This window comes from Gallinula chloropus, assembly GCF_964237585.1.
Source record: "Gallinula chloropus genome assembly, chromosome: 27".
Taxonomy (NCBI): Eukaryota; Metazoa; Chordata; class Aves; order Gruiformes; family Rallidae; genus Gallinula; species Gallinula chloropus.
The window spans coordinates 3,387,961-3,415,955 of record NC_140112.1 but is presented as its reverse complement, the minus strand read 5'-3'; the positions used below and the strand labels follow the sequence as shown (position 1 = coordinate 3,415,955).

Sequence of the window (27,995 nt, the reverse complement as noted above, 5' to 3'; positions counted from 1 at the left end):
GCAGGGGAAGGAAAACAAGCAGGAAAGCTCCGTGCACATCCCCATGGCAGCCTGTGGGCTATCCTCAGCCTGTGGCAAGCGCCAGCCAAACAGGGTGGGGAGAAGACCCTCGAAAGGAGATGGGAAACCCACCCTGATGGTCCTTAGGGGTAGTGCCTGATGCTCTGATGTCTCTGCTGTCTCTGCTGTCTCTGCTGTTCTGCTCTCATGTCCCTTTGCCAACACGAAGTCTTGCAGGAGTTATCCATCCCAGCACACTTGGAAGGAGGGAGCCTGGCTGTGCCACACTGTGGGGACAGGAGGAAGGTATCCCATGGGCAGGGAGCACCCCGACACCAGGGCCACTGGGCTCAGCACTTGCAGCAAGCCGGGAGACCTCTTGTCTCCGTTAGACGAAGGAAAGCTTCCTCACCAGGAGACTAATGTGCTTGACTCACCACCCACAGAGATATCATCTTTCTTATTAGTGTTTGCCATTTTAGAGTTTAATTAAGGTCACCCAGTGGGCCTGTAAATGACACCTTAATTAATAGCCTAGGATACCTGCCAGAGCCTGCCAGCTTGCCGTGCCACCGTACCCCATGAAGAGGGATGTGGGGCACACACACCCCCTGCCCACCCGCTCCCAGCAGAGCTCAGGGCACCTTTGATGGTGATGGATTGATCCTGTCTGCCAGCATGGGAGCTCTGGGAGTGCTGGGAGCACTGGGTGCCTCGGAGGCACTCGCTGGGTCAGGGCCCTGATGGCAGCACCGTCCCGGCTCTGCACCTCCCCGTTCACTCACAAACCCAGAGAGAATGCAGACACAACCTCCCTGCCCGGTGAACCAGGGGGTGTGATCCACACCGTGCTTTTGGCTCAGCAGCACACCCAGATCCATCACTGGTGAGTTATGACTCAGCTTTGTGACTTATTTCGGAGTCAGTCACAGTTCGGAGCCAGCCCATAACTCAGACCCCTCACGTATTCGTCAGTGACACAGGACCTGGATGACTGGGGGATAACTTCAGAATTAATCGTGTAACTTAGGGAGTTGCTGACATGAGTGATACATCCCGGCACCGTCAGTAAATCAGGGAGACACCTGAGAAATTCATCATGGCTTTTTTCAGTCAGAAACTTCATACACCTTATGAATCAGGCACCAGAACCGCTCATTGTGCATGGACCCCCCTGGAAAACAGCTTTTTGGAGAGAATATGTATATCTGGACTATCCATCCTAAACTGAGTGACAGGTTAGAGGGCAAACAGAGTGACACACTGGGAATCAGGTGGGAATCGTGGTGGGAATCAGGCAGCACCACACTGTGCTGCGGTGTTTGCACGGCCAGAGCCAGCAGCCAAGTGTGTTCCCAGCACAGCTGATGAAGGATCGTTTACCAGGAGCCACCACAAGTGCAGGAGGGAGGAACAGACCTGCCGTGGCTGCACAGGCACAGGGCAGGGTGCTGTGTCCAGAGCTGTGAGCCACCCCCATCCCAGGGGACAGTGCTCAGCCCCTCAGCTGGGAAGATGCTCGTGTAGGCACAGAGTGTGTGTGGGGTGTAGACATCCCTTTATGCTTCCCAGGGCTGCACACAGTGTTCCCTGTCTCTCCTGTGTGTGTTGAGGGCACGTACAGCAGAAACACGTCAAGGCTGAGGCCTCTCCAGCGAAGGACAAAGGGTTTAAGGACGTGCCAGGGCTCAAGGGACACAGGGACCGACCCTCTGGAGCTGCAGCCCTGGCTCAGCAGTGCTGCCTGCTGCTGTTTCTATCAGTGCCCGACTCAGAAAGCGTCACAAACGTGCTCTTAATGACAATAATCAATACCTTCAATGGAGAATTGGATTCTGTTTAACATGTAATCACTTAGAGCCTGGCACAGCTGTTTACATGTATTGGAGCAGTTCTCATACACTGACTCAGTACTGACTGGTTCCTTGGGATACACTTTAGTGGGGCTTTAAGATCCCAGCAAGGTAGCCACTTCCTATATCCTGCATTTCAACTACTACAAATGCAACACTACAATCAGTAGGTGTCCCTTTAGAATACAGAATCACCCTAGTTTTGCACTACATAAAATGCATGGAAGAGATTATTCAGGGCATATTCAAAGGATGGGGGTTTTTAATGAATCTGTGGGCAATTTACCATAAATTACACATGGAAATGTAAAATCTAATCAACTAGTTGCATAAGCATAGCCATATGTGCAGGAGTTTCACCTCCCCCCCCCCCCCAAAAAAAAAAGCCAATTAAATGAATACATTGGAGATGATTTGAATACATCAAGCAGATTTTTAAAGTATTTCCCTGAGAAAAACAGCCTGCACAAAGCCCTGTCACTAACAGAATGGGAATAGTTGCCAGTAAATATTTACATCAGCAGCTTCTGATGGAGAAACAAAACTCCAGGCAAAGTATCTACGGTTTCCCATCAGATGTGGTGCCCAGACTGGTGTTCTCCCTGCTGTCCTCCCCAGTGGGGTGGGATCCCCAGCAGGTCTGCCTGGTGCCTCGCGGTGGGACCCCCAGGATGCTCCTCATGGCAGCGATGGGCTTTGGAGAGGGGTCGCAGATCACCCACTCTGGTGTCCCTGCTGCTCCAGGAGTGGGTGCTGGCACCCCACAGGGACCCAGCCCCCCTGCAGTGATGGGACACAGCCGTGCCACCCCACACAGGTACAGCCCTTGGCAGGTGCTGGGGATGCCCCAAGCTGTGTGCCAGGTCTGGCTTCTCCCGCCCCAGGAGGGTGAGGGCTCCACGCTGCAGCCAGCTCGGTGCCAGGAGAAGGTCCTGTTGGGAAGCATGCCTCAGCTGGAGAGAAAAGCAGTGCTCAGGGGATGCAGGTGTGGAAAGCTGAAGCCACAGCTGGAATAAATTCATGAGATGCAAATATTGACAGCGGCTGTTCTGCAGCACAGGGTTCCCAGGCACAGGAGCACTCACCCCTGGGGCTCATATTGTGAGCAGTCAAAGCAGAGTGGCCATCCCCAATTCCAGCTCCCAGCGTGGCTTTCTGAGGGGCAGAGCAAAGGGCTGATGATAACTTAAGAAACCCCAGAAGCCCTGACTGGGTAGCGATGTGCTGCTTGGTTTCTATGGGAACAGGCTGAGCTGGTTGATTAGAGAACCACATGCAGAAGAGCTGGGGAACGCAGCGAGTGGTGCTGCTTGATGCAGAGATTAATTGGTGTGACTCAGGCTGGGCTTTTATATCATTTGCAGCCACCCCAAAAGGTGCCTCAGCACCCGAGTTGGGATGTAATGAGGAGATGCTCACAGGAGAACAATCTCATCACTTGTTGCAATGATTGTAGCTCCTACTTACAAAAACTGGAGTGGGTGATTTATGTTTGTCTGCTAGCTTCTAAATCACCTGTAACCACTTGCAGAGACCACTGCTAAGGCCAGGGGAGCATCTGCTGCTCCTCCCCTCGCCCAGCTTCCTCTCACCAGTATTTGCCACAGGTTGTACATGGACTTTTTCCCCCCTCTCTGTGGGAGAGGGGAAAGGAGGGACCTGGATGAGCTGTGGGACTGCTGTGTCCCAGCCAGGCAGTGCGCCACAAACACACCCACCTCTCCTAAAAAAGGTCCCTGGGGCTAAAATCTTTGCTGCTCTCAGCCTGGAGCTCCAGCACTGCACTGGGCAGGTGGGACAGCTCCCAGGAGGCAGCAGCATGGAGAACAATTAACTAGTTGTTCTAATTGTGCTCGTTAGCTTGCAGGTGAGGAGGCAGTCCAGGTGCTTTCAATGTTCCTCTGGCAGGGAGCAGCTATTGGCTGGGGTGGCTGGTGGAGTTGGAGCTGTTGCTGGGTTGAGTCAGGACCTTTCCTGGCCTGTTGGTACCCAGGTATGGCAGGGCTGGGTGGGGCATGGGCTGGGAGGGAGGAAGGGGGGGGGGGAAGTGGATGTTCTGCTTCAGTCACTTGGGAATAATGAGCATGGCTATGGCTGTATTTGGAAAGAAAACACATCTGGAAACCAAAATTAGACCCAAAGCTGGAAGATAAACTCTGCTGTAAGCACTTGTAAGAAAGAGTTTAAGAAAAGGATTAAGAGGGATTTGTTGGCTCTTTGGGACAGAGGAGCTCCATCAGTAAATCTGATTATCAGCTCTGTGGTGCTCAGTGATTCAAAAGGCTGATGCTGGAAGGAAAATGGATTTTGGGATGTGTGGCCCTGGTGCTGGGGGTCACAGAGGCTGGGTGGTGCCTGATGGGGTGATGTCCCCTTGCACCTCTCCATGGGTGGCTGGGTTCTCTGGGGAGCAGGGCACATTCCCCCCTGTCCTGGGACACTTCATGCCTCTGAGTCCTGGACAAGAAGCTGACCTGATGGCGTGTTCATTTCCCAGGCACTGGCTGGGGGTAGGTGAGGTTTTTCATCCCTCTCATAATGAGGGATGCTCAATGCAAATCAGGAGGTATTACTTGTGTGTCAGGGGCTGTTGAATTATTCATTGGTGAAAAACTCACCAGGGACCAGCTAAAGGGAAGTGCAATAAGCAATTAACTGCCTTCATTGGTGCTGCCTGCCTCTCCTCACTCCGTGTTGGTGTAATCAATGCCTTGTCCCAGGGATGTGTGTGGCTCAGTGCACAAGCCCTGTGGAGTACAGGGCAACTCCTGACGGTGTTTCCTGGAGGGGGAAGATGCTTTCCCTTGGCCTGGCATGACTCTGGTTCTTTGGCAGGTTTTTGGCTCTGTGCCCTTTGGTTTTAAGGGGTTTCTGGCCTCTGCTAGAGAGGAGCAGTCCCGTTCAGTGGAAGATGTGTTATGAGTGCCTCTGTCACTCCCTTCATGTCTGACCCTGCTCTGGAACTGTTCCCTGTGCTGTACCAGGGCTGTCCAAGCTGTGACCCCCCTATAATTGGGGGGCTTGGCTGCTCTGGTCCTGCTGGGACAAAGCAGGAGAGCTCAGCTTTACAACCCAGGCACTGAGGCAGCTCTGTACCAACTCCTGAGGTAGCGAGCCCAGTGGCTCCCTGTGCCAGGGAACTCATCCAGCTGCTTTGGAGGGGTACAGTGGGTCCCTTTCCACTGCTGTGGGTGGGTTTAACAGCCCAGACCCACACCCCTCTGAGCTTGGAACTCCATAGCTTCTGGCCTCAACTTATTCCTCAGCCTGTTCCTCATTACGTCCATGCAAACGCCATCCTTCTGCTTGGGGAGCTCCCCCCTTCCCCAGGCCCAGCCTGTGTGGGTGTGTTTGGCTGAATAAAGTGGCTGCTTTCAAGTGCCCCCACCCTGGACAGACTCTGTGGAGTGAGACCCCCAGGACACCCTGTGGTTGCTCTCCAGCTCCACACACCAGCCAGGTGCCTTCCCTCCTTTTCCTTCTTTCCCTCTTCCCTACTCCCCGGTTGATCAATTATTTAATGTGTTTCATCCCAGTTCAGAGCTCCCCGAAGTGAGTTGTTTTAAATTAAATACATTTCTCTTTGAGTCAACTTGAGTCCCTGGGAAGTTTTTAGCTCTGCAAATGAGCTCATTTGAATGTGTGAGGTGTACCTGGAGCTCTCCTGCCTGCTTTGCCTTTGTTTTTATTATTCCAAATCTGGTTCCACTCTGTTCTAGGTTCAGTCCTTTCCCCTGTGCACCAGCTCAGCTGAATAACTTCAAAAAGAGCATATTAAAGGGCCCGATGTGAAGCTTCCTCAGAGAATTGCTGGGGGTTAACTGTCTGTATCTTATTGTGCTGGCTTGGGAAAGCGTCTGGCAACCACCTCTTATAGTTATAAGGCTGAGTGATGGGCACAGTTACACTAGGAAAAAAGGAGGGGGAAGCCAAGTGCTCTCTCTAACTGATGGCACTGGGGCATTTGAAGCTGCTGGCTGCTCCTCACAGGCAGCCTGGGCTCGGGAGCACGTTTCTCCCTTAAGAGCATCAGTACCCAGGTGTGATGCTGGGCTGCCTCTGGTCCTCCAAGGATGCTTGGAGGAGGGAAAAATACATAAATCACAGCACAGACTGTGGGTGCTGTGTGCGTGCCGCCCCCTCCATCACCCGGGTAGGAGAGGTGCTTCTGTGCTGTGGTACAAGCAGCCTCCTGTCACCGCACCTGTCACCGCTGCACTGGGTGGGCAGAGACCCCCACAGCCCCCAGGATGCAGTTTCGCTGCTGCACAGGGAGCAAACAGACCTGATCGAGGGGCCCTGGGGGGGTGGGCAGAGCTGCTCTGGGGGTCTCTGGGTCAGGAGTGCCAGCAATAGCGTTTTGGTGCCAGCGTTGCAGCATCCCCCCTTCTCTGTAGGTAAATCCTGTTTTCAGCAGAAACAGAGGGAGGGAAAGGCAGCACCTGCCCCTGGCTTGGGCATCGAGTGGGATAGACAGCGCCAGCCCCCAGTCCAGCGGGCACAGCTGGACATCCCTTCCCCACAACCTGCTTTTGCGGGACACAGACCCGCGGTACCTGCCTGAAGCTCGGCTGCTGCTCCCTTCCCCGCACACCAGGCGAGAGGAGGGTTGAGAGGAGCATCCCCGGGCAGGTTTACACCGGAATCCCCCCTGCAGCTCCCCAAACAAAGGCTGCAAAATGGCCATGGATAAATTTCTTCCTGTTTGGCTGCATTTCCAGCATTAAATGGGCCGATTATGGGCTTTTGTTACCCAGCAGGGAGGGAGGTCTGGCTGCTGGGGGTCAGTCAGCCTTCTGCTGCTTCGCTTTAATCACTGCCAGCTTAAACACCCAGTGACCACCGGTACGTGGAGGGAACCCTTCTTAAAGCTACCGGGCAAACAATAACCAGCCCAGTACTGGTAACCAGCCTGGTGTTAATAACCAGGTGGCTGCCCAGCTGGGACTTGGCTGAGAAACCACCTCATCAGCTCTGCTTCTTGGTGATGTGAGGAAGGCACCTCTCCATCCCCTGACACCCAGCTCAACCAACCAACTGGGAGCTTGGAACAGGCTCAGTCCCCTCAAACAGGATAATTCCCAGCTGGGCCAGTTTTCAAGCAATGATGTTTCCTTGCTTATTGCCACTTGGGTAACAGAACCTCCTCCTCATGCAGCAGCGAGCCCAGGGCTGCTGCTGCAGGAATTCTTTGGGGCAAGAAAGACACACTCTAGAAGAGTCTCTGAAATAGGGTCCTGCCTCCAAAGGGGGTTGTCCCATCGTGCCCAGACCCCTGGGTTTGGTGGGTGTGTGACCTTGCAATGCCTGTGAGGAGGAGAATGAAGCTGCTGGGATTAAACCAGAACAGCCTGGGGGTCTGGCCTCCACCCCATAATGCTGCCGAAACTAGGAGGTGATGGGCAAGAGCCTGTGCTCTGTGACACTGGCTGTGTGGCTGACTCTGAGGGTCTGTGTGTTGGGGGGGTACAGCCCCTGTCCTGCTGCCAGCTCCCTGGGGCTCTTTCTCCAAACACCTGGAAAACGGAGGGGAGCTCGTGGGAGGAAGAAAATGCCTGATGTGTCATTCTGTGAGCGTACTGTGGGAGAGAGAGAGAAAGAAAGGTTACTTTCAAATAATGAGTTTCATATTTTGATAACAGGGGCTGTTAATTAGCTCTGGGTGCTGCTGCTGGCAGACATCAGCTTTAACGAGAGTGTGAAAACTTACACTTCTGGCAGGCTTTTAATAGCCCTTTAATGTGACACTTGGGAGGAGGTTTGTGCAAGGAGTCACAGCAGCACCAGTGAGAATCAGCTTAAAGCCACAGGGAAAGAGGGAGGAGGGAGGCAGGGCAGAGCCACCAGCCCCTCCATGCCAGGAGCTGGGGGTGATGCTCTGCTGCTCCCCAGGCCTGGACCTCCTGGATGGTGGATGGGAAATGAATGTACAGCCAAGGCCAGGCCTTGGGTGGTCTTTCCCAGCTATTGCTCTTCCACAGGGCAGAGATGGGAGGCAGCTGCTCTCTGAACTCACAGCCTTGGGAGAACTTCGGGGCACAGATTCAGCTGCACTGGGGCACCCGTGTGCTGAGACATACTGGGGATTAGGAGAAGAGGCTCCATCTGGTAACTTCAGTACACAAAGCCCTCTCCAGGCTGCAGCTGTTCAGAGCAACTCACAGCTCCTGTGTTTTCTTGGCTCCCCACTTGGTGAGCAGCCATGGGAAGGCAGGGACTGACCCTGTGCCACAGCCCGTTGTGCAGGGTGAGGAGCCAGCTCCCCTTCCCACTCCTCATCCCCTTATTGCTGAGCTCAGAAGGATCCAACTGCCTTATTTATTTATCAGTCAGTCATGAGCGCAGAAGATGCCTTTGAAGCTCTCTTAGTTATCTCTCTGGCTGGCAAAGAAATACTGCACATCTCAGTGTTTGATTCCTTTTGATCTCCGTGCCGTGAATTTCACTCCCTCTGCCAAGCCACTTGCCTCCATCCCTGATGTAGGTTAACAATGCCTTTGCAGCCCTTTGATGCTCCTCTCATACTGCTTTTACATTTCCCAGTGGTACAGCACATGACTCCTGGTGCCAGAGTGGAGCTGGGCCGCCCTGACCCTGCAGATCAGCTGGGCATCAGATGCAAACAGGCAACACCAGCAGCTCCTCCAGCTCCAGCATCATGTGGGGCTGGGCAGCCCCAGGGACACAACCCCTCCCCAACACACCAGGGAGCTTGGGGTGAATCAAACATTGCTTGTGCCTGATAAAACTGCTCAGCCAGGGCAGCCTCAGCACACCAGGGACACTGCTGACCCTACAAACAGGCAGTGAGAAGACTTGGATTATTATCACCTCTGTTATTACTTTGTTTTCCTAGTGCTGCTCCTATTTAAATCCCTGAAGCAGCATCAGGCATCCATGCTCTGCCAGGACAGGCAGTGTGAGTCACCCAGTTCCTCTGGGATGCTCCTCTGCTGCCTGCCCCCCACACTCTACCTGCTGCTTCAAAAGCTCTCCCCTCCCAGGGACCTGGGGCAGCTGGTAATTAGCTGCTGCTTACAAAATCCTGGTGCTTGATTAGTGAAGTTGGGCTGGAACTTTGTGTTGGTGTTGTTCTTGACCTGGCTGGCTTCAGGCTGGAGAAGGCTGCCTGGATCTTGCTCAAGCAGGGTGGGGAGTACAGCACAGCCTGGGCTGCAGTCTCGCATCAGAGAGGATGAATGCCTGTGCTGTGCTGCTCAGCCCCTGCAGCGATGCCAGAGCTTGTGTGTGCTGCACTTCTTGCACACCTCTGAAAGTGAGCAGGCCTTAGGGCTGTAGATCATGTAACATTGGCAGTGTTGAGCCTCTGTCAGCCCAAACAGACACAGTTAATCTTGCAGCAGTGACAGACTGTTGCCTTAACAGGTCAGATGGTCGCTGTAAATCTCTGTGGGAGGACTTCCAGCTTTGCTCCATCGGGTGCCCAGGGCTCCAGGCCATGCAGGTGGCTGCACTGGCTTGCCCAGAGATGCTCAGGCTCAGTGTGGGGACAGCAGCTCTTCCCTTGTGTGCCTGCACCAACCGGCTTGCAGGGGGATGGGGTCTTGCAGCCTGAGTGGGACACATGGAGCTCACCTGCAGCAAGTGTCTGCTGGGGCTGCAGGCAGCTGCCTGCAACAGCTGTGTGGGCAGGAGCTGGGCACACAACAGGTCACACAAGGAGAGCATCCCTGCAGAGGCACAGCGCTCCCCATTGTCCTTTTAACCATTAAAAGCAGTGCTTTTCTTCAAATACACTCCTACAACTTATTAATTTTAATTTGCCACATCCTTGGAGGTGAATTTAACGCCATTCCTAGGTTTTCATTTATAAATTTGTCAGTAATAAGAGTGTTGGCACATGGGAGAGAGTAGCTGCATAATTGCGACTTACACGCTTGTCTTGCTGAAAAACTGCTGGCTCAGGCATCGTCCACGCTGTGCCTCATGCATGAAATTGCAAATAGAATTTAATTTGCCCTTGTATCCTGTAGGATCAGCTTAAAATGATTAATGCAGGAGAGGGTGTTGTCAGGATTTTATTCATTGCAATCTCAGAGGGCTGCAGTGCAAAACCATCGTGTGTGACACGGCAGCGTGTAAGGAGCAGCCTCTGAGCTGCTTTCTTACCCCAATCTATCCTGTTTCTGCTCCTGGATTCCAGTGCTGAGGCAAGGGGAGGGTTTTTCAGAAGCCTCAGAGGAAGGATGGGTTTCTCTGTGGAACTCCTGTCTCCACGGCTGGTGAGCCACCTGTAAGAAAAATACCTTTGTGCTCTGTTGCCACTGGGCTAATTGGCTTAACATGGTGAGAGTAATTATTGGATTGTTCACTTTTAACAGTCATTTTAGAGATGGGTTTGTGAGGAGGTTGTGGCATAGAAACTGTTCTAATCAGAAAAGTAATTGAGGAATGAAATATGGGTCATGATGATGTTATTGAAATGGATTGTCTAGTAATTATATTAATACAACAGAATCGCTGTGGATCCCGTGTAAACTGCAGTGGAGAGCTCCCTGTCTGGGAGGAACACCCCCTCCTGCCTCAGGTTAATCACTGCATTATTGAAATGAGAAATGGCTCGACCAGCCCCCTGAGCAAGAGACACACAGGTCCCTTTTCCTTGGCCAGAAATCCGTTTTCACCTGCTCATTCCTGTCCCAGCCCGTGGGGCAGGCAATTTACACCCTGGAGCTGCAGGTTGGGGGATGCTCATGCAGCAGGTTGTACTGATGTAATTACGTGGGGGTTTTAGCCAGCAAAGCTTCCATAGAACAGCTTGGACACCTCGAGATCAGCTCTGCAGCCTGTGCTGGAGAGACCCAGAGTGGGGGGCTCTGCACACCTTTGTCAATCCATCCAGGAGATCCTGGAGCAAAGTGCAGGTGGCTCCTGCCCCGGTGAGCGAAGGTGGTTGTACGTCCTTGGGCGGCTGTGCCTGCTGGCTGAGCATCCCAAACCCCACCTTGGTCTGATAGGTTCCACTTCTGCGTTGATTTAGAAACCTGCTGCGGGTAGTTCATCTGCCTAATCCCCTCTGTGAGCCGTATGCCAGCTTTTGTAATTAATGATTATCAAAGAGCAGTGAGCCAGGCTGCAGGAGGCTGCCTGGTCCTCCTGGAAGGAGCACACGGACTGATGATGCCTATTGGTGCAGCTGCCAGTTAGAAGAGGTAAATCAATGTTAATTTCATTGTATTACAACACTATCGATTTGCTATTAAACCCCAGACAAAGCAGGTGATGGCTTTAGGAAAGCTGTTAAGAGCTAAGGAGTGGGTTTTATGGAGAATAAATGGGAAATTAGTGTTTAATACTGCTGGGTGTGGGGAATTGAAGGAGGAGGAGGAGGAGGGTTTCATGCGGGAGGTGAAGGCGAGCAAAGGGACAGGGTCAAGCCCAGTGATGCTGTGTACCAGTGTCCTGGAGGGAACTGGGGGCCAGGGAAAGATCTCTGTCCTCAGCCAGCTCCACCACCACAGCCGCTCCCTTGGCTGCTTGTCTGAGGATTACAGAACGTGGACGTGTTGTTTGGGGCTTAGCCAGGGATTTCCAAAGACTCAATAGGAGGATGAGGAGAAGACACAGAAGCTGGGAAGAGAAAGACTATAAAAGAGCAGGGAATTAAATGGGAAGACAAAAGATCTAATTACAAATGACATTATTTGCATTCTCATCAGCCTAATTCAATTTTATTTTCTTACTGCTTTAATCTCTGAGCTTAATTCAGTGGAACACAGGGCATGAAGGAAGCAGGAGATCTGCGTGGGGATTGCCAGGCAGGCTGTGGTGTGGGAGCAGGCAGCCCCAGCACTGGTTTTCTGTGGGCTGGGTGTATCTGTTCTCCATCCTGGAGGTTTCGAATTTTAAAAAAGGGGTGATAAAAATTCAGCTTTCCTCCCTGTGCTCACGTGAAATGGGATCTGAAACGGCTCTGGCTTTTCTAGGATATCCAGTGTGACCTGACATTCAGTTGAGGATGGGAAAGCACAGGTATTTTAATGAGCAGGAGGGAAATTGTTCTGACATGGTGCACTTAATGAGAAAACAGCAGTTTGCATGTTACATCATGTATGACATCACATTACAGCTCCTGGGGGCTACGCAAGGGGTGCTCAGCAAGAAATGTGTTTGGACATCCAGAGGCAGCGTGTGATGCTTGGGGGTTTGTGTGGGTTTTAAATCCAATTGTTAAGCAAAAATCTGTCCCAAAGCTTGGGGATGACATCAGGGGGGTGACATCACGTGTCATGTTGTTAAAACTATTTGTACTTGTGCTGGCAGTAGGCACAGCACCATAACGAGGGAGTAACTGGTCTGGAACAGTTCAGTGATCTAAAGAGTTAAAGCAGCAAAACGTGGGGAATGCTACTCATGGGAAAGAATTCCCTTGACAGCCAAATGAGTCCTGGTGTCTCCACATCCTCTGTGTGGGGAACGACTGGCCTGGCGATGGGCTGGAGCCCAGGTCAGGTCACCTGGTGCTGCAGGATGTGGTGGTATCCGTCAGTCCTTTCCAGGGATATTTCCCTGCTCAGGTGTGGATTTGGGTGTTCCCATGGAGCAGACCCACTGTCAGCCTTGGGGCTGCTCCCTGGCTTCCTCCCCCAGCCCTGCTTTCATTCCAGCTCTGATGCACGGAGGAGCAGAGCCAAACACAGAGCCTGCCCAGGCTGAAGGGATGTAACGTGGGGGGTTCTGCCTTGGCCAAACACTTTTCCAGGTGACCCAGCCCTCCTGGCTAACGGCACAGAGCTCCCTGCCACTGCTGCTGTGTTCCAGATGTGGGGGCACAGCTGTGTGCAGAGCAGGAGTGGAACAACTGCAAAGCCTTTAGAGATACTCATAACTTCTGCGATGATGCCTCTGCTCTAATTAGCACCAGAAATAACCGGTTATGATGTAGGGAGTGACAAAATGCATTTGTCACCGAGCTGAGAGTTCACTGCAGAGGAAACCTGAGGCCAGGCTGAGCTGTGTGACCCGAAACAACCTGTCCCCACATGCACATTGGTGGTCACGGGCAGGGTGCTGTCACCTGATGTACCCAGCACGCGGTCTCCCTCCTTAGGAATGGACCTCGACCCAAATTGCTTCTGTTTTGGCCCCTGTAAGGGGGGTGCTGGTGCTGGGACAGCCCCAGCCACCCATGTCCCCGCTTGGGTGGCAGCACAGGGCTGCATCCAGACCCAGCTCCTCCCGCTGCCTCTCACCAGCGACGCTCTCTGTGTCTGGGAGGAATTTACTGCAGGATGATCAGGGGGAGCAACAGGCAACCCCCCCTCTGCCTTCTCCATCTCCAGTAATGAACCTTTTAGTTTTATTAGAAAGTGAGTCAAATAACCAGGTCTGGGCTTTATGCCTCAAGAACTCATATTCCCAGTCACAGATTTGGATAAATCATCTTTATTTCAATACATCTAACACAATTGCTTTCCACTACTGGGGAAATTTCCTACTATTTCCCTCTTGACAAAGAGCCTACAGCATGCTTGCATTTGCATTGGGTACCACCAGGAAATGGAGAGCTGATGTGATTTAGGGGAGCTTGAACTGTCCCTGCTAAGCAACACTTTCCAAGTCTTGATTTCTCTTCCAATATTTCCCCTGTCCATTAGCCAAAGCAATTTCCGCTGACTAATAAAGCAGTTGGTTAAGCTTATTTTCCAATCAGAACTCACTTAATCTCAGCAAGTAACAGCTGAAGAGAGAACTGATCAAAAGCAGCTGAAATTGCCAGCCTTTCCACCCCTGGAAAACCCAACTGCCTGGCAGAAGGTGAGGGGCCCTTTCCAGCCCCTTCCCCGCTGAGGTTTTGCATCCAATGGGGAATCCCAGCCCCCTGAAGATAAATGGGCAGAGTCTTCAGTGAGCTCTGCACCTATCCATTGCCAGACACTGCCACTGAATCGTGCTTTCCCTGCCTGTTCTGTGGAACCAGGGTTTGACTGGGGGGGTTGGTGCTGTGGTACCCCCAGCCCGCGCTCTGGGATGCAGAGGGCAGTGCTTGGCTTTGGGCTGGAGCTCCGCATCCAGCTCTTGTTGTGTGGGGCAGCACAGGGGCCCTTAGGACAGAGTCTGAGTTATGCTCCCCACTTGAAGAGCTGAGGGAATTTAAGAGAAAAATGGCTGGTTGTTCCTCCACACAGCTGCCTGGGGGCAGAGAGGGGGTTCACTGGCAGCGACTTCATCTTCTTTCCCAGAGATGAGTTCTCACTTTCCCTCTGTAGGCCGTGCCCACTGCCTGGAGAGCAGGAGGACACTAATTCATCCTGGTGCTCCCTGTGAGCACAAGGACACTGTACACTGTAATTAAACAGGGCTGTTGTCTTCTGAGCCCGTTACCTTCTTACCATGACAGGAGAGTCTCCATCTGCTCCTATTTTCCTCCAGAAAGTCTTTTATTTCCCTCTGCTTCTCGTGCCAACCCCTGATCCACAGCTACTGTAAGGAATTGATGCGTGTGTGAGACTCCTTCCCAAAGTGATGTCTGCCTGACTTCAGACCCAAAACACCCTGGGTGGGGAACCTTGGAGGGTAAGGGGTACTGAGAGCTGGGCCAAGCTGCTATTTTCCCTTGGAAAGGAGCTGTCTCATCCCAAGCTCCATGACCACCACGTCAGGAGCTGTTAGCACTTGCACAGCCTCCTCTGCCTGCAGGAAGGCATCATTGCCTGGGTGCAACATAAGCCCCTGCCCAAAACCCAGAATTACTGGGGCAGGGGCAGCAGAGCACAATTTAACAGGGGTTTTGGAGGGAGCTGACGTGCTGACTGCAGAGCTGGTTGCCCTCACAGCTCAGGGCACAGCACAAATTTCCAGGAGAGGCTTTTGCTGCTGTTCTTGCTGACAACAATGAATTTTCATACTCGCCAAATGCAAATTAAATTGCTCTAATGAAAGGCAAATACAGAGGTTCTGCACTGCTAACACCACGTCTCTGGGTAGGTCGTCCTAAAAATAAAACCTGAGCACAGTCATGACAAAAGCTGTTGCCTCTTCAGAGACAAAAATCCTCCTCAACCCCCAGGAACTTTTAGCATCCTTCTCCAGCAGCCACCCAGCATTATGATCTCTTCCCCACCCAGCCACAGCCCCTGGACTAAAATGCCATATCTGGGGGGTTCACTTGGGGCTGCATGAGCAGGGGGGTAGCAGGAGAGGCACTGCCCCAGCCCATACTGCAGACATCCCCACACCACCTGCCTGTTTGGGTTTATGGAGCTCTGATGACCACTGATCCCTCGTGAAGATCTTGCACCAGCTGCTGATATTTCTTCTTGAGGACTCAAGGTCACAGGTGTGCTTCACAAAACCTTTTAAAGCTGTTTGTTCCTCTACTGCAGTGATGGAACAACAAGGGCTTCTTGTTTTGCCTCTGTCCAGATTAAATGCTTAATCCCCTAGTTCATACACTTTACTCACCTAAATTTGACGTGGGCAGCTTCTAGAGATGATACAGAGTTGGTGATGCCATCTCTTTCTTTTTAAGGAAAGCCTTAAAAATATTCATAGCTGTGCTGAGAGCATGCTCTTTGGGTGTTCCTGTGAATCCTGAGCAAGAGAAGCTTTCTGAGCAGCCCTTTTATTGCTCTGTTAGTGCTCAATCACTGGAAGAGAAACACATGAGAGATAAATGAGATCTCATTGTCTCTTCATGTTTCTCAATTTATTTCGTGGGGCATGTTTCCTCACTCCTGTCTCCAGACAGCACTTTATCTCTGCTTTTCTTCCATTACATGTCTCCCATTTTTCACTTACTTTTTTCTCCACTTCTCTTCAGTTTTATCCAAAGGCTTCTCAAGACCATCTGATTAGGAGCAGAATAGACAAACCCCTTTTTCTGGAATGCTTTCTGGTGATATCTGAGGTTTCAGGCAACTGCTGGCATGCCCAGGGACCCAGCTCTAAAACATTAACCAATTACAAGTTTGACTGAAAGAATACCAGAACTTGAGATGAGTTTTCCCAGCACTTTTGTGCTGCGATTCCAGACTGGAACCTGGAACCTCCTGCTCACCCATAGCACCTTCCCCTGTGTCACCATCCCCAGGAGCTTCATGTCTGCAAACCCATCTTGTGGTCCTTGTTCCCTTGCTCATGGGGTGTAAAGTGGGGCTTTGTCTTCTGCTGCTTGCAGAAAGGTCCCCAGAGGAGGGGCAGGCACTGTCCTTTGGGCGCTGGCAGCACCCTGGCAGCCTCCATGCCGGAGGCTCCGTCTGTGTGTCGGTGTCTGATGCCTTCGCTCCCCGCAGTGTCCCCCTGAAGTGCTCCGGTCTGTTTACCTTCACGTAGAGATGTTTCCTCCTTTGCTTAATTTAAAGCTTGGAGAGGCTAGCCCAGGCTTGAGAGAAAAGCCCAGAGCTCTATAACTGGCTTCCATGGGCAGCAGGGACCCCAGGACCCCTCGGGAAGATGTGGGTGCGTGGGCAGCGGGGTGGCAGCACCCTGGGCTGGGCTGAGCTGGCTGGGACATGGGTGGGTGGGATCAGGCAGAGCCTGAGTCCCAGAGCAGCCAGAGCTCAGTTACTGTTCTCTGAGAACACAGTACTGCTGACAGCAGCCTTAATCTTCTGCACTGAGAAATTAAAAGCGAATTCTAATTGCACTGGTTGGGTTTCAGGGTAATTTGTGCCTGCCTTTCGCTGCAAAGAGGCTCCTGACTGCATTATTATTTATCTAGCTATTACAAGTTATTAGAAGTGAGGCTGGCAGAGCCAAAAGTTCTTTTGCAGTGCTGATTATAATGAGCACAGTGCTCGGCGTAGGTCTCCAAAAGCCTTTGAGCTGATGGGTTAAAATCTGCACGGCTGCAAATCAACCTGAAATCATGAATGTCCTGGGTTTAAATTGGGGATCATGGAGCCAGTGTAAACAGGGCTGGGGTCCCACGAAATCAGGGAGATTGATGCTGTTTGCTCTCATCTGGAAAAAGCCTTAAAGTGGAAGGAATTGGTCCCAGCTGTGCCCAGCACCAGTCGCAGGATGCACAGCTCTGCTCCTGGCTGTGTGGAGCCCAGGTGAGCCAGAGCCTTTGGAGGCAGCTTTCACACGTGTCCCTTTGAAATGGAGCCCGATGCTTTGCAGAACACCTGCATTTGCACTGAATTATTTGCTGTCCACGTGTCCAAGGCAGCTCTTGCTTCCACGGGGTCAGTTGTTCTCATCAAAACCCCCACGTGTCACAGGGGGAAGCAGCTTCGCTTTGGTTTCCACTCCATGGAGTCGCTTCCCATGGAGCCGACACGTCCTCGAGCTGTGGGGTGCAGGCTGGGACAGCAAAGCCTTTGGCAGGGTGTGGACCTCACAGTGGCTCAGACACACCCAGCTTCCTCCTGCTCCCAGCTCATTTCCAGATGATGTTCCTGGTACCCATCCATCGGCAAACCTTGTCCTGGGGTAAAGGGATTTCTCACTCTGTTTGCATCTCACAGTGTAACTCATCACCAAAGTCTGGTGCCTTCCCCAGCCGCCCCACATGTGGTCCCTGGCGATGTGCACAGGAACAGCCGATGCTCTGGTGTAGGTTACAGTGAGAAACCAGCGTTGTGTTCCCAGCTTCATCTCACTGCAGCACGATTCATCCGTGTCATCTGTCTTAGTCCTTTTTCAATGGCAGCTCCTCGGGATTGATTGGCAAGGGAATGGATTTCCTGCCACAAAGTTTTGAGGTCAATCAATCACCCATGTGTATTAATTACCAAGATCTCGCAGTTGCAGGGTGTGATTCTTTTACTTCAATCAGCTACACGTACAGAGCTGCTGTGACTGCTTCCAACAGCTTGTTTTTAACTGTTGGTTGAGCTCTGGGCTGACAGACAGAAATAGGGGTGGGCATCTCCCTGGAGCACAGCAGGAAGCTTCAGCCCACACGCTGCTGGGATGTGTCCCGGCCGGAGTGACAGCAAAGCCGGGCTCTGGGGCACAGGGCTGTGGGTGCCTTTCTCCAGAGGAGGAAAGCCCCAGGTATTTGGGCAGTTAAAGGTCCTGTAACCCTTTTGGCTGGAGGGGGGATGTACTGTGGAAGCAATGAAGTGATGGCCAACCCCTGCCCCAGCTCCACTGCTGACTGCTGAGCACCAGCCCGAGTGCTGGCTGGCTGACTGGATGCTGCCCAAGCTCCCTGGGAAACAGCAGCGTGATAAAGTTGCCTCATGTTCTGTATGGATTTGTGGTGCTGCTATGCACAGTTAAACAGATAATGTTCCTCACCCAGAGAAACCCGTGTTCTCACAGTCAGAGCAATGATTCTTTATACACACACAACTTCTCTGTACAGAGTTGCTGACACATGAAATAGGAAATGCAGGATGTGAGCTGGACTCTGTCTAGAGACAGGAATTTTGGCCTGTGTATCAGTGTGACTCTGAAGTGCTTTGAGCTGCTGAAGCCCAAAAGGAGCAGGACTGTTTGCAGGGACTTCCATGGATGTCAAATGTTTCCTGGGGTTTATATAGCAAAAGCTTGTCAGAGCATCCTGTGCAGCCTGCTCTTGCTCCCTGGAGTAGCAGTTGTTGGAGCCCATACTGCCTTCCCTGGGATGTTCCTGGGTTTAAGCAGGTAGAGGCAAGCTGGAGCCATGCTGTGAGGGCTGTGTGCTGTTCCTGCTGTACGTTTCCAAACACAAGTGATCAGTGACTGGGGCCAGTTCAGGTACAAGGTCTCTGTAACCACATCACGATGGGTGCTTGTGTGGGGAGAACCTGGGGCTGCTCTTCCTGCTCCCACGATGGGTGGGGGAGAAGCAAGGGAAGGGATGCAGAGCTGAAGCTTGTCTCATCTTGGGTGATTTGGGGTCACAGTGACCATGGGGGCAGTGGCAGGGTGGGGGTGGGCGGATTCCTCCCTCATCCGAGCCTCCTCTGACAGAAGATGCTTCTGCAGTAACTCTGGGGAGTTGGCATCCTTGTGGCTGGAAGGGAGGAAGGGGTTTGTAAGAAGGGGGTTACAAAGAAACTGTTTAGAAATTCTTTAGTAGAGGAATTGAATCTAACTACATTCTGATGGTGAGAAAATGTCTAACAACCTCTGCAGTGTTGTAACAAGCATGGGAAAAGAAAGGAACTGGTTATTTTGGGAGATACAGCACTGGCTTAGCTAATTGCAACTCCTGCAAGTGCTGAATTGTGTGAAGTTTTTAAGTGCATTTGGGGGGACATTTAGCATGCTTTATTTTTTCCAGAATGGGGAATTAATGCCTTTGTGAATTCCCCCAGCTGCCACGGGAAAGGCATTGTAATATCCACCTTGGAAATGAGCATGGTGTAATTAACACTTGTGCTCAGCCCCAGACACAATGGAGGGTTCCAAGAAGAGCTGCAGGAAGAAGAAAGCCGAGTGCCTTCATCAGGCAATTAGCGTTCCAGTGATTAGTGCACAGCTCCCAGCCAGCCCCAGAGGTGGCCCTGCAGCCTGCTCCTGGACAAGCATCCCAGCCATGTACCCCCAGGACGACCCCAGCCCCCTGGGTACAGGGGAAAGGCGGCTGGGAAGGGTGTGTGGGACCCTGTGCCCTGACCAGCCATGAGCATGCCAGCACCAGAGCGGTTCCTCTGAGCATACTGGGACCTGGCTCATCCCTGCTCCTTCTGGGTAAATATCTGCTGAGCTTTGCCAGCTCCTGCTCTGATTCTCACAGGGATGTACAGGGAACCCCCCATTCTGCAGGAGCTCTGACGTGCTGGATGTGGTTTCCTACCACTATCTGCCCTGATCCATGTGCTCAGGGGAGTCTGTGCTAGAGGAGGGGGTGTGATCCCTGCGGCACGAGTGCCCTGTGAACGATGCCAACGGAATCACCTGTGTGTGAAGCAGCTTTTCCTCAGCTGTAAATTGAAAACCCCAATCTCTTCTTGGGGGAACAGCTTGAAAGGGAACCCCAGGCTCAGCCCACCCGTGCCTGTGGGCTTCTATTTATCACTACATAGTTTCCCAGCGCTGTTTTCTGAACTCTCTGGCAGAAACAAAGCGGCAGGTCAAAGCGCTGGTTCCACTCAGCAACAACCCCCTGGAATTGCAGGTTTGACCTCATTTTATCCTCTGAGTATTTAGAGATTGCTTTCATGCCCAGGAACCATACCAGAAGAATATAGATTCCTTCCAGAGCACGGTGAACTTGGAAACAATAAGTGCTCCCTGAAGGTGAAGTCTGTAGCCACAGGAGTAGAGAATTTATTTCTTCAGGAGTGGAAGAAACAGGTTTTTATATCAACATGAGAAGAGCAGCTGCTCAACCCAAAATAACCAATAACATGGAAATAGAAGAGCTGTTTCCAAATGAAATCCTGCTGGAGGAATCACCGTGCTGTTCCTGTGATCCCCTGGTGCTTCCCCACCCCACAGTGCTACCAGCAGCCCAGGGGTCTGAGGGTCTGTTGTACGCTGCCGCGGCACAGAGGGGACCTGTGCCAGGTCTGACACTGGATCCACTACCAGGAGAAATGGCCAGATTTCCACTTAAACAACGTGATGCCCAAGGGGTGTTTCCAGAGCGCCAGAGGGACAGAAATAACTTCAGGCTCTCTATCCTGGAACAGCTTTCTGGAGGGAACACGCTCACGGCTGTCAAAGCGAATTCCCCAACTCTTTGCTGCTCTGGTGGCTTCTGGGTCAGCTCATCCTCCTCCTGCCTTCATCCTTCCCCGTGATCTCCCTGCAAGCAGCAGGTAACTTATGGCCCCATCCTCTCGGTGCTGCTGGCAGCGTGGCAGTGCATGTGTTTGCCCACGCAGCCATGAGCCAGGACCGGTGGTGATGCCAGTGGGTGCTAGTGCAGCTGCTCTGGGGTGTCACCAGCATCTGGGCAGTCACTGTGCTCTCCTTCTGGTTCCCAGCCACCCTGGCTCTGCCCCCATCCAACAAGCCTGTCTGAACACAGATCGCTGCTCTGCCCCAGAAGATAATCCCCTGACAGTTTGGGGGGTGCTGGGGCATCCAGGGCAGCAGGGAAGGCACAGCTGATGCACAGGCTGGGGCACTGGGCTGGGCTGGCTGTTTTCTGTCTCGACTATTTGTCTTTCCTTCAGCGTGGCTCTGAAGTGGCTGGGTGGGAGGAGGGAGGGATGTGGGATGCTCCATCCCCATCCAACTGCAGCACGGCTGGCTGGCGTGGCCCAAGGGGACCCCTGAGCAGGATTTGGATGTGAATAAAAAGTGTGTCCTCCTCTTAGCCTGGTCTGTGCTGACGGGCTGATTTGTGTCCTACTCCTGGGAGGAAGGGGCGGTGGGTTCACACACCCCCCATGTGTGGGGGCGATGGCCCTGCTGGCTCCTGGCTGTGGCCCTGGTGCAGCTACAACCACCCTGGGCAGGCAATGGTTAAGTGGTGTTTTCCTTCTGCTTTTCTAAGGGCTGGTGCTCTTCCAGACAGCAAATTTCCCAGCTCGGTTAGACAAAAGAGAGAGCTCCCACTGAACAAAGGAATCTGACCGCTTAATACCCATGAAAGCAAAGCTGGGCTCAGCTGGGCTCTGCTTTGGGGTTGTTTCTTGCATGACGCTCAGCTCCCAGTCAGGGGGGAGACTTTCATGCTGGGATTAAAAATAGAGCCAAAAGAGAAGCCTTGGCCTTGTGCTATTTTGGGGCAGTCCCTGCAGTCAGGGGATGCTGTGGGGCTCAACCCTCCTTGCCCAGGGAGGATGGAGATGGTCCTACCCCCTCCTGCACCTGCAGCCTCCAGATTTCCTCCAGAGCAGCTTTATTGCATTCTCTCAGAGTGAGTTAAATAAGGAAACCTGATTTCACAGAGTCTATCAAATTTTAAACAGAAATTATTGATGGAGAATAAAAAGGAAACCCCCCACGTCCCCCGACACTCCCTCCCTCACTCTCCAGTGTCGTGAGCTGAGCTGCATCCACGCTCTCTCACATGTCATTGTGGGCAGTGTGAGTAAGGAGCTGGGAAGGAAAGGTGCTGGAGGTGTTCCCAAAGGTCCCCTCGGAGCAGGGAATGATGGGGAGATTTTGTGCTCAGCACAGCCCTGAGCAGAGGTGGCAAAATGAGGGAAGACTGCAAGGGATGGCAGCCTTGGCTGCTGGGAGCAGCTTGGGAGCTGCAGATGTTCTATATATTTAATTTAGAGAGGACTTTGCTGTTTCATCCCAGCTCATTGTGTACTTGCTGGAGGTGCTGCTATGCCAGGGTCCCGTGTGGGGCTTGGGCAGGGATGCTCAGGGCTCAGCACCCCACTCAGGGCTCAGCACCCCGCTTTGGGATGCCTTTGTGCCACGTGCTGCCTGTGCTGGCTCCCCTTGGCCAGCAGCTCGGTGCTGGTGCTGGTGTGTTCAGGCATTCGCCGCACGGAGAGGGGCCGGTGCTTCAGCTCCCTTTCTCTGCCAGAAACTTTAATCAGTGTCCCCAGACATCCTAATTAATGTGTCTGAGAGGAAATAAATGTCTCTCGACTTCCTTTGTCATATTCAATCTCTTTTCAACTCCCATCTGTTTCCTTCATGCTCTGTGAACTGAAGAAGAAACGGGGGGGAGATGGGGAGGAGTTGATTTGAATCTCCCTCATCGAGCGCGGTGACGGGGTGAGGCCCTGGGGATCCCTGGAAAGGTTGCACGTGCCTCTGCTGAAACACAAACAGCTGCAGGAAATGCCCTTTCCCTGTGAATGTGCCATGGAAGTCATTAATAACCTGGAGTTTCATTAGGTATTGCCAGCTGTTACCTCAGGGGCTCCGAGACAGTAACCGCAGGTCACCATCTGGCTGCAGACAGGCAGCGGCAGGTCCCCAGTGACAGTGAAGGGAGGGCCCTGCTCCCCTTACCCCTGTGCAGAGGGGTCCCAGGGGAGCAGGGACCCCATCCCTGTCCGTGCCTGTCCTCTGAGGATGCTCTCCTCATCATCATTCTCCTCATCCTCCCGTGGAGCAGCGTTGGTGCTGTGTGGGGCCTGGAGCAGCCGCGGCCTAAACCTCATCCATAGGGAAGGGTCAGAGCAGGGAGTTGCAGCCCGATCTCACTGCCTGTGAGAGAGGCATCCCCTCTGGCTTCCCCTCTGGCATCCCCTCTGGCAGCACAGCTCCTGCAGGAGGGCTGTGGGGCTCCAATCACTATTTTAAAGACCTTGTTACAGAAAGATTAATCCTGTTACCACTCTCTGTCTGGAGCTGAGCACTCCGATGCCCTGGCAGGAGCTGGGCCGTGATGAATTGTCTTGGAGCTTTGATTCCAAGAAAGGAAAAACCCATGAAAGCAGATTTGAAAGAGTGGAAATCTCCCTGTGTGAGGTGGGTGATTGTCCAGCTCCCCCCAGACACATCTGAGCTGCCCCCGAGGAGGTTTCAGAAGTGTTTCCTGGCGCCCAGAACAAGCAGAGCTGCAAGAGATGTCCTGGCATTTGTGTCTGGCTCACCCTCATCCCAATGCTGCCCAGATCCCCTCCCGGTTCTCCCACCTGGCCCCTGCTCCGGTGAGCTGCTGCCTGGCCGGGCACCGAGGGAGGGAGCTCACCCTAGTGATGGGCAAGGGATGGTGGGCTGTGGGGGTGAGCAGCAAGCACCCTGCACCCCTGTCCCAAAGCCTCCCCTAAGGCAGGGAGTGGTGGGAAGCTCCGGCTCTCACAACTGGGCTCTGGGGAAAGGTGACCCAGTGCCACAAGCACTAGAAAAGCCAATTACACACTTTTCCCCAAGAGACTCTGTTAATATCCAGGAAAAATTGCATCTGTTCAGGTCCTGGAAGCTCAGGTTCACCTCTGATGCCATCAACACCCGCCTCTTCTGCACCATCCCAGGTTAGAGGAACTTCTCTGGCCTCTGGACCGCAGCCCATCCCTCCAGCAGCCGTGGGTGACACTGTGCCATCACCCCTTAGCACCAGCCACACTTGGGGACACAAGCAGGGTGGGGACAGCAGCCTAGCTCTGCGTGATGAAGGTCACTTTCCTCCTCTGCTGAGAATGAATAAGTCAGATATCAAATGGCCCAGACACTTCAGTGAGGGAACAAGCAGGTCATTATACCCAGCAGTTGATTTTCAGAGCTTTATTTATATGGTGCCTTAGCAGAGTCACAAAGCCGAATGAGGCCTGTTCAAATGAGTGGGACAGACGGCTCAGCCACATCTGAGAAGCTGGGAAGTAGCTGGGAAGTGACTGGGAAGTGACTGGGAAGTGACCAGGAAGCAAGAGGAGCCCCATACATGGGGCAAAGAGCTCCTGCAAGGCAGGACTGCCTCAGCTTGGGCTCTCTCCCAGCTGGGCCTTGCAGTGCTGCAGCCGCATCCCCTGCCTAGGCCCTGGTTGAGGCCTTCAGCTGGCGATGGAGCCGCACTGGATCCAGGCCGCCCAGCCGCCTCCCGCTCGCTCTGACCTTCCCTGTCGCTTCCATCCCTGGCAAAACGAATTTGCTCTCCATGTAATTACGGAAACAAAATAGTTTTGACCTCAGCTCCACACTTTTCAGCTTAATGTGTATAATTGCTTTGCCAGCCATTTATTACTGTCAGCATTTCCAGAGAGGGGCAGTGGGGAGCAGCAGAGGGAGGGCGCGGGGGGGGGCTGTGGGGTTGGAGGTGGGCGATGATACAAGGCTGTTTACAATTGTATATTAATAACAGACACGAGCCTGGGCTGAGGAAACATCCCCCTGTCCTCAGGCGCCGAAGGCTCACGGGGATGAGGGGGAAGTGCCATGGGGGTAAAGGCGGCAGGTGCAGGGCATGGCAGGGATGCTGGTGGCTGTAGGAGAAAGTTGCCAGCCCTGAGCTGCAGCAGGAGGTGGGAATGTCCTACCCAAGTCCTGGGGGCTCTGGCTGAGCAAGTGCCTGTGGCTGTGGCTGCTGATCCTTGTCCTGCTGCTGCCCCAAGGCTGGTGGCACAGTGTGACCCGACATGCGTCCCTTGGGATGCACCGAGGGGTTGGGAGCACCACTGGGAACAAGAACGGATCCGAGCAGGGATGAGATTGCTCAAAGGGAAAGACACAGGACGTGGAACAAGCTGCTCTGCTCAGGATCTCTGGGATGACTTGACCTTCATCACTTTAACTCCTTCAGTCATCTTGACAAGGCAGATTGATTGTGTTTGCACAGCAGAGCAGGAACTCCCAGGCTGACATTTCTGAGGAACTCACAGCTGAGCAAGTGCTGAGAGCAGCCCAGCTCTGAGGGGCCAACCCAGCCCCTCCTGCGCTCCCCACAGCATCCCACACCCCAGCCCACACTGCTGTGAGCTCTTCCACTGCCCTAGCAGGCTCTGGGTGTGCCATGGGCATCAGGGCAGTGCCCAGGGGGGTACAAGGAGGCACAGGGGCCAGGAAGCTCAGCTCCTTTCCTTGGTGTGGGCTGTGTGAGGACGAGCAGGGACAAAATTGCTTCTTTGTCAGAATTCCCCCTGTGTCTCCACAGAATGGGGCTCGTGTCCTTGTTCTGAGGATGAATGTGGCCACTCCAGCGTGAACCTGGAAATGTCAGTGATTTCTGAAACCTTTGCTGTCCCCTGGTGAAAGAGAAGCTGAGCTGTTGATGGAAAGCATGTGGAAGAGGATGTGTTTGGACACAGAGGAAACTAACTGGGTTTAAGATGGGAAAATAAGTCTGCTGAAAGGGTAAGGCACATGGTGAGACCGTGGGGCACAAACCCATCCCTCCAGCAGCAACAAATCGCTGTGCAGCTGGAAGAAGCTTCGTCCTCTCCTCAGGTCTGATTGCATAATCCAATTAGCAGCAGTGCATGTTCTCCCTGCTGATTAGCAGTAGCTAGCCAGCATGCAAATGCCACCAGCCCCACACTTGATCATTTCCCAGCCTAATTACTGGTGCAGAAGGCTGTGGATGAGCAACAGAATTGAGTGTGTTATTGACTGCTGAGCTCTTCGCCTGCCCCACGCACAGGACAAAGATGAGACATTAATCCTCTGGGCACCGAGGTCTCTCCAGCTTGTCACCACGTCCAATCCTGTTCCTATAACTTATTTAACTTGGCATTTGGTTACAGCAGGCGTGGAAGAGTATCCAGCTGAAGAAGGGCTTTGGTTTTGCTTGCAAACAGGACTGGGATTGTGCAACGAGCTTTCCCAAGGACAAATAAATGGGTTGGAGAGCCAGGAGCAGGGGAAGCAGGGCTCAGGAAAAGGCACCCACGGATGCCACAGCATCTCAAGTCTCTGCTGACCATCTGTAGCTCCTCCTGTGCCCTGCACCCAGCCCTTGGGCAGGAACGATGCTCCTGATCCCCTTTCAGAGGCAGGAGCTCCCCACGCCTCTGCTGCTCTCTGAAATGCTCCCTGCATCCCTCCTGCCTGCTCCTCCCGATGCTAAGCATGGATTAGCAGGGATCTTCCCCCTTGCTCGGGAGGATTAAACATGTTATCCCCCTGCAGTCATTATGGTTTCAGCTTATACCTTTCCTTGTAAAAAGCAGCTTTCATTCTTGAAACATCTTTTTCAGCCCTTCAGAGGGGTTCAGCACCTGCCCTGGAGGGAGCCCCAACCTCTGGATGCTGCCTCCCCTCTGCCCCAGCACAGCTTTTGGGCCAGGCTGCCTTCTGCACAGCATCTCTGCTGCAGTGCTGAGCCACACGCGGGGCTCGTGGGCACCAGCCGAGCTGAGGAGCAGCCGCAGCATCCCCCACCCCAGGAAGGAGCCTTCCCCTTTGTGAGGCCTGTGTAGGTGGGGGGTTGCCCCAGGGTGGTGGAACTCCGTGTCCCCACCAGCTCCGTATGCTGGGGCCACCCTGGCAGGACTCCTGGGAGCGTACCCAAGGCTTTGATTTGTCTCCCCAGGTCCAGGCTGGGAGCTGTGCATTAGCTGCTGGTGTCTATAAATAGAGGGAAGGTGATTTTTCTCCTGGGTTCTGCTCCTCAGCTGCCCAGCACGCAGCTCCATCCCTGCCCGGTCTCTGTGCCCACCTGCCCAGGGCAGGACGGGCTCTCAGGGCAGAGTGATGCTCTGTAATGAGCTGGGGAGGAGGAGGGAGGCGGTGGTGGAGCTTGGCAGGCACATTCCTGACTGCACAATTAGCAATGAACAACTCCCTAATGATCGTTATAAAGTTTTAAGCCAGCTAATGGGTCCTGGGAAGAAGAAGTTCATTGAAAGTACAAAGCATAAAAGAGCAAACACAAGCTGTGACATTTTAAATGAGAAGGCAGGAACCAGCCTCTCTGCAAGTGATTATGGAATTACAGTTCTGCTGTTAGCCAGGGATGTGCCAGGAATGCAAAGCCGGGGTGGCACCCAGGGCTGGGGGCTGCCTTTCACGGGGGCACAGCACCGAGGGGGGCTGCCCATGGGGCACTCTGACCTGGCACCCCTCAGAGCCAGACTGGCCGACCCACGGGTGTGCCCTGAGTGGTTGGGGGTCTGGGGGGCTGGCTGCACTGCTGCCCATCACTACACCCTCTGTCCCCATCCAGTGAGTGCTGGAGCTGTCAGTGCCCATGCAGTTCTCCATGTCTGTGTCTTTATCCTCCCACCCTCCTGGCACAGAGACTGAATCCACGACAGGATGGTGCTGAGGGGATGCTGCCCCATGGGGTGGGTGCTCAGCGAGCAGCACTGCGCTGCCTGCCCCGCTCTGCAGAGCTGAAGCAGGAGCTCCCTCCCTACCCCAGCACAGCAGCCGGTGTCACTTTGGCCCATAAACGTTCTCTGGAGTCTGCAGTTTCTGCTGCCCCCATCACAAGCCATCACCTCCTGTGCTGCCAAATCTCATTGTGCCATGCTGCATCAGGCTGAGCAGCTTCTGACCCCTCTTTCCTTCTCAGGCTCCAGGCATGAGTGTGTCCACACTCCCTCTCACTTCAGCCCTGATCAGGAGAGGAACCCAGGCAAAAGCTGGTGGTCCAGCAGCGCAGAGCAGACCCAGCGATGCTCGGAGCAGTGCAGGCTCATCAGCAGGAGAGGTGCAATAATGTTTATGATACTAAACAAACCCAAGGCCCACAGACAGAGTAAAGGCACCAACAAAGATCAATATGATGGCTAATGGACACAGAAGGGCAGTTTAATTGGGTGTTGTGTTTGATGAATTATTTGCACAGTTAAACACACGACGGAGGTATCACAGGGACTGGGCTGGGGTGATTAATGGTTATCAGTGCCACTGTTTGCTAAACTGACAAGTCACCGGGAGTAAAAACAAAGCTGGAATGGTTTTAATTGGGTTTTATTTATGCCTCGCTGTGTGGATCTG

At 53.2% G+C, this 27,995-nt stretch overlaps 1 protein-coding gene across 1 annotated transcript in view; it reads left to right on the top strand.

Annotated features, from left to right (window-relative positions):
* Nucleotides 1-25,257, top strand: part of TAFA3 (TAFA chemokine like family member 3) — a gene marked incomplete at its 3' end in the record, with an annotated part of 37,918 nt that extends 12,661 nt beyond the window's left edge. Inside the window, exon 5 of the mRNA XM_084275821.1 lies at nt 25,207-25,257. Within this exon, the coding sequence (XP_084131947.1) occupies nt 25,207-25,257 (51 nt within the window). The remainder of the gene's footprint in view (nt 1-25,206) is intronic.
* Between the last annotated feature and the right edge of the window lie 2,738 nt (nt 25,258-27,995).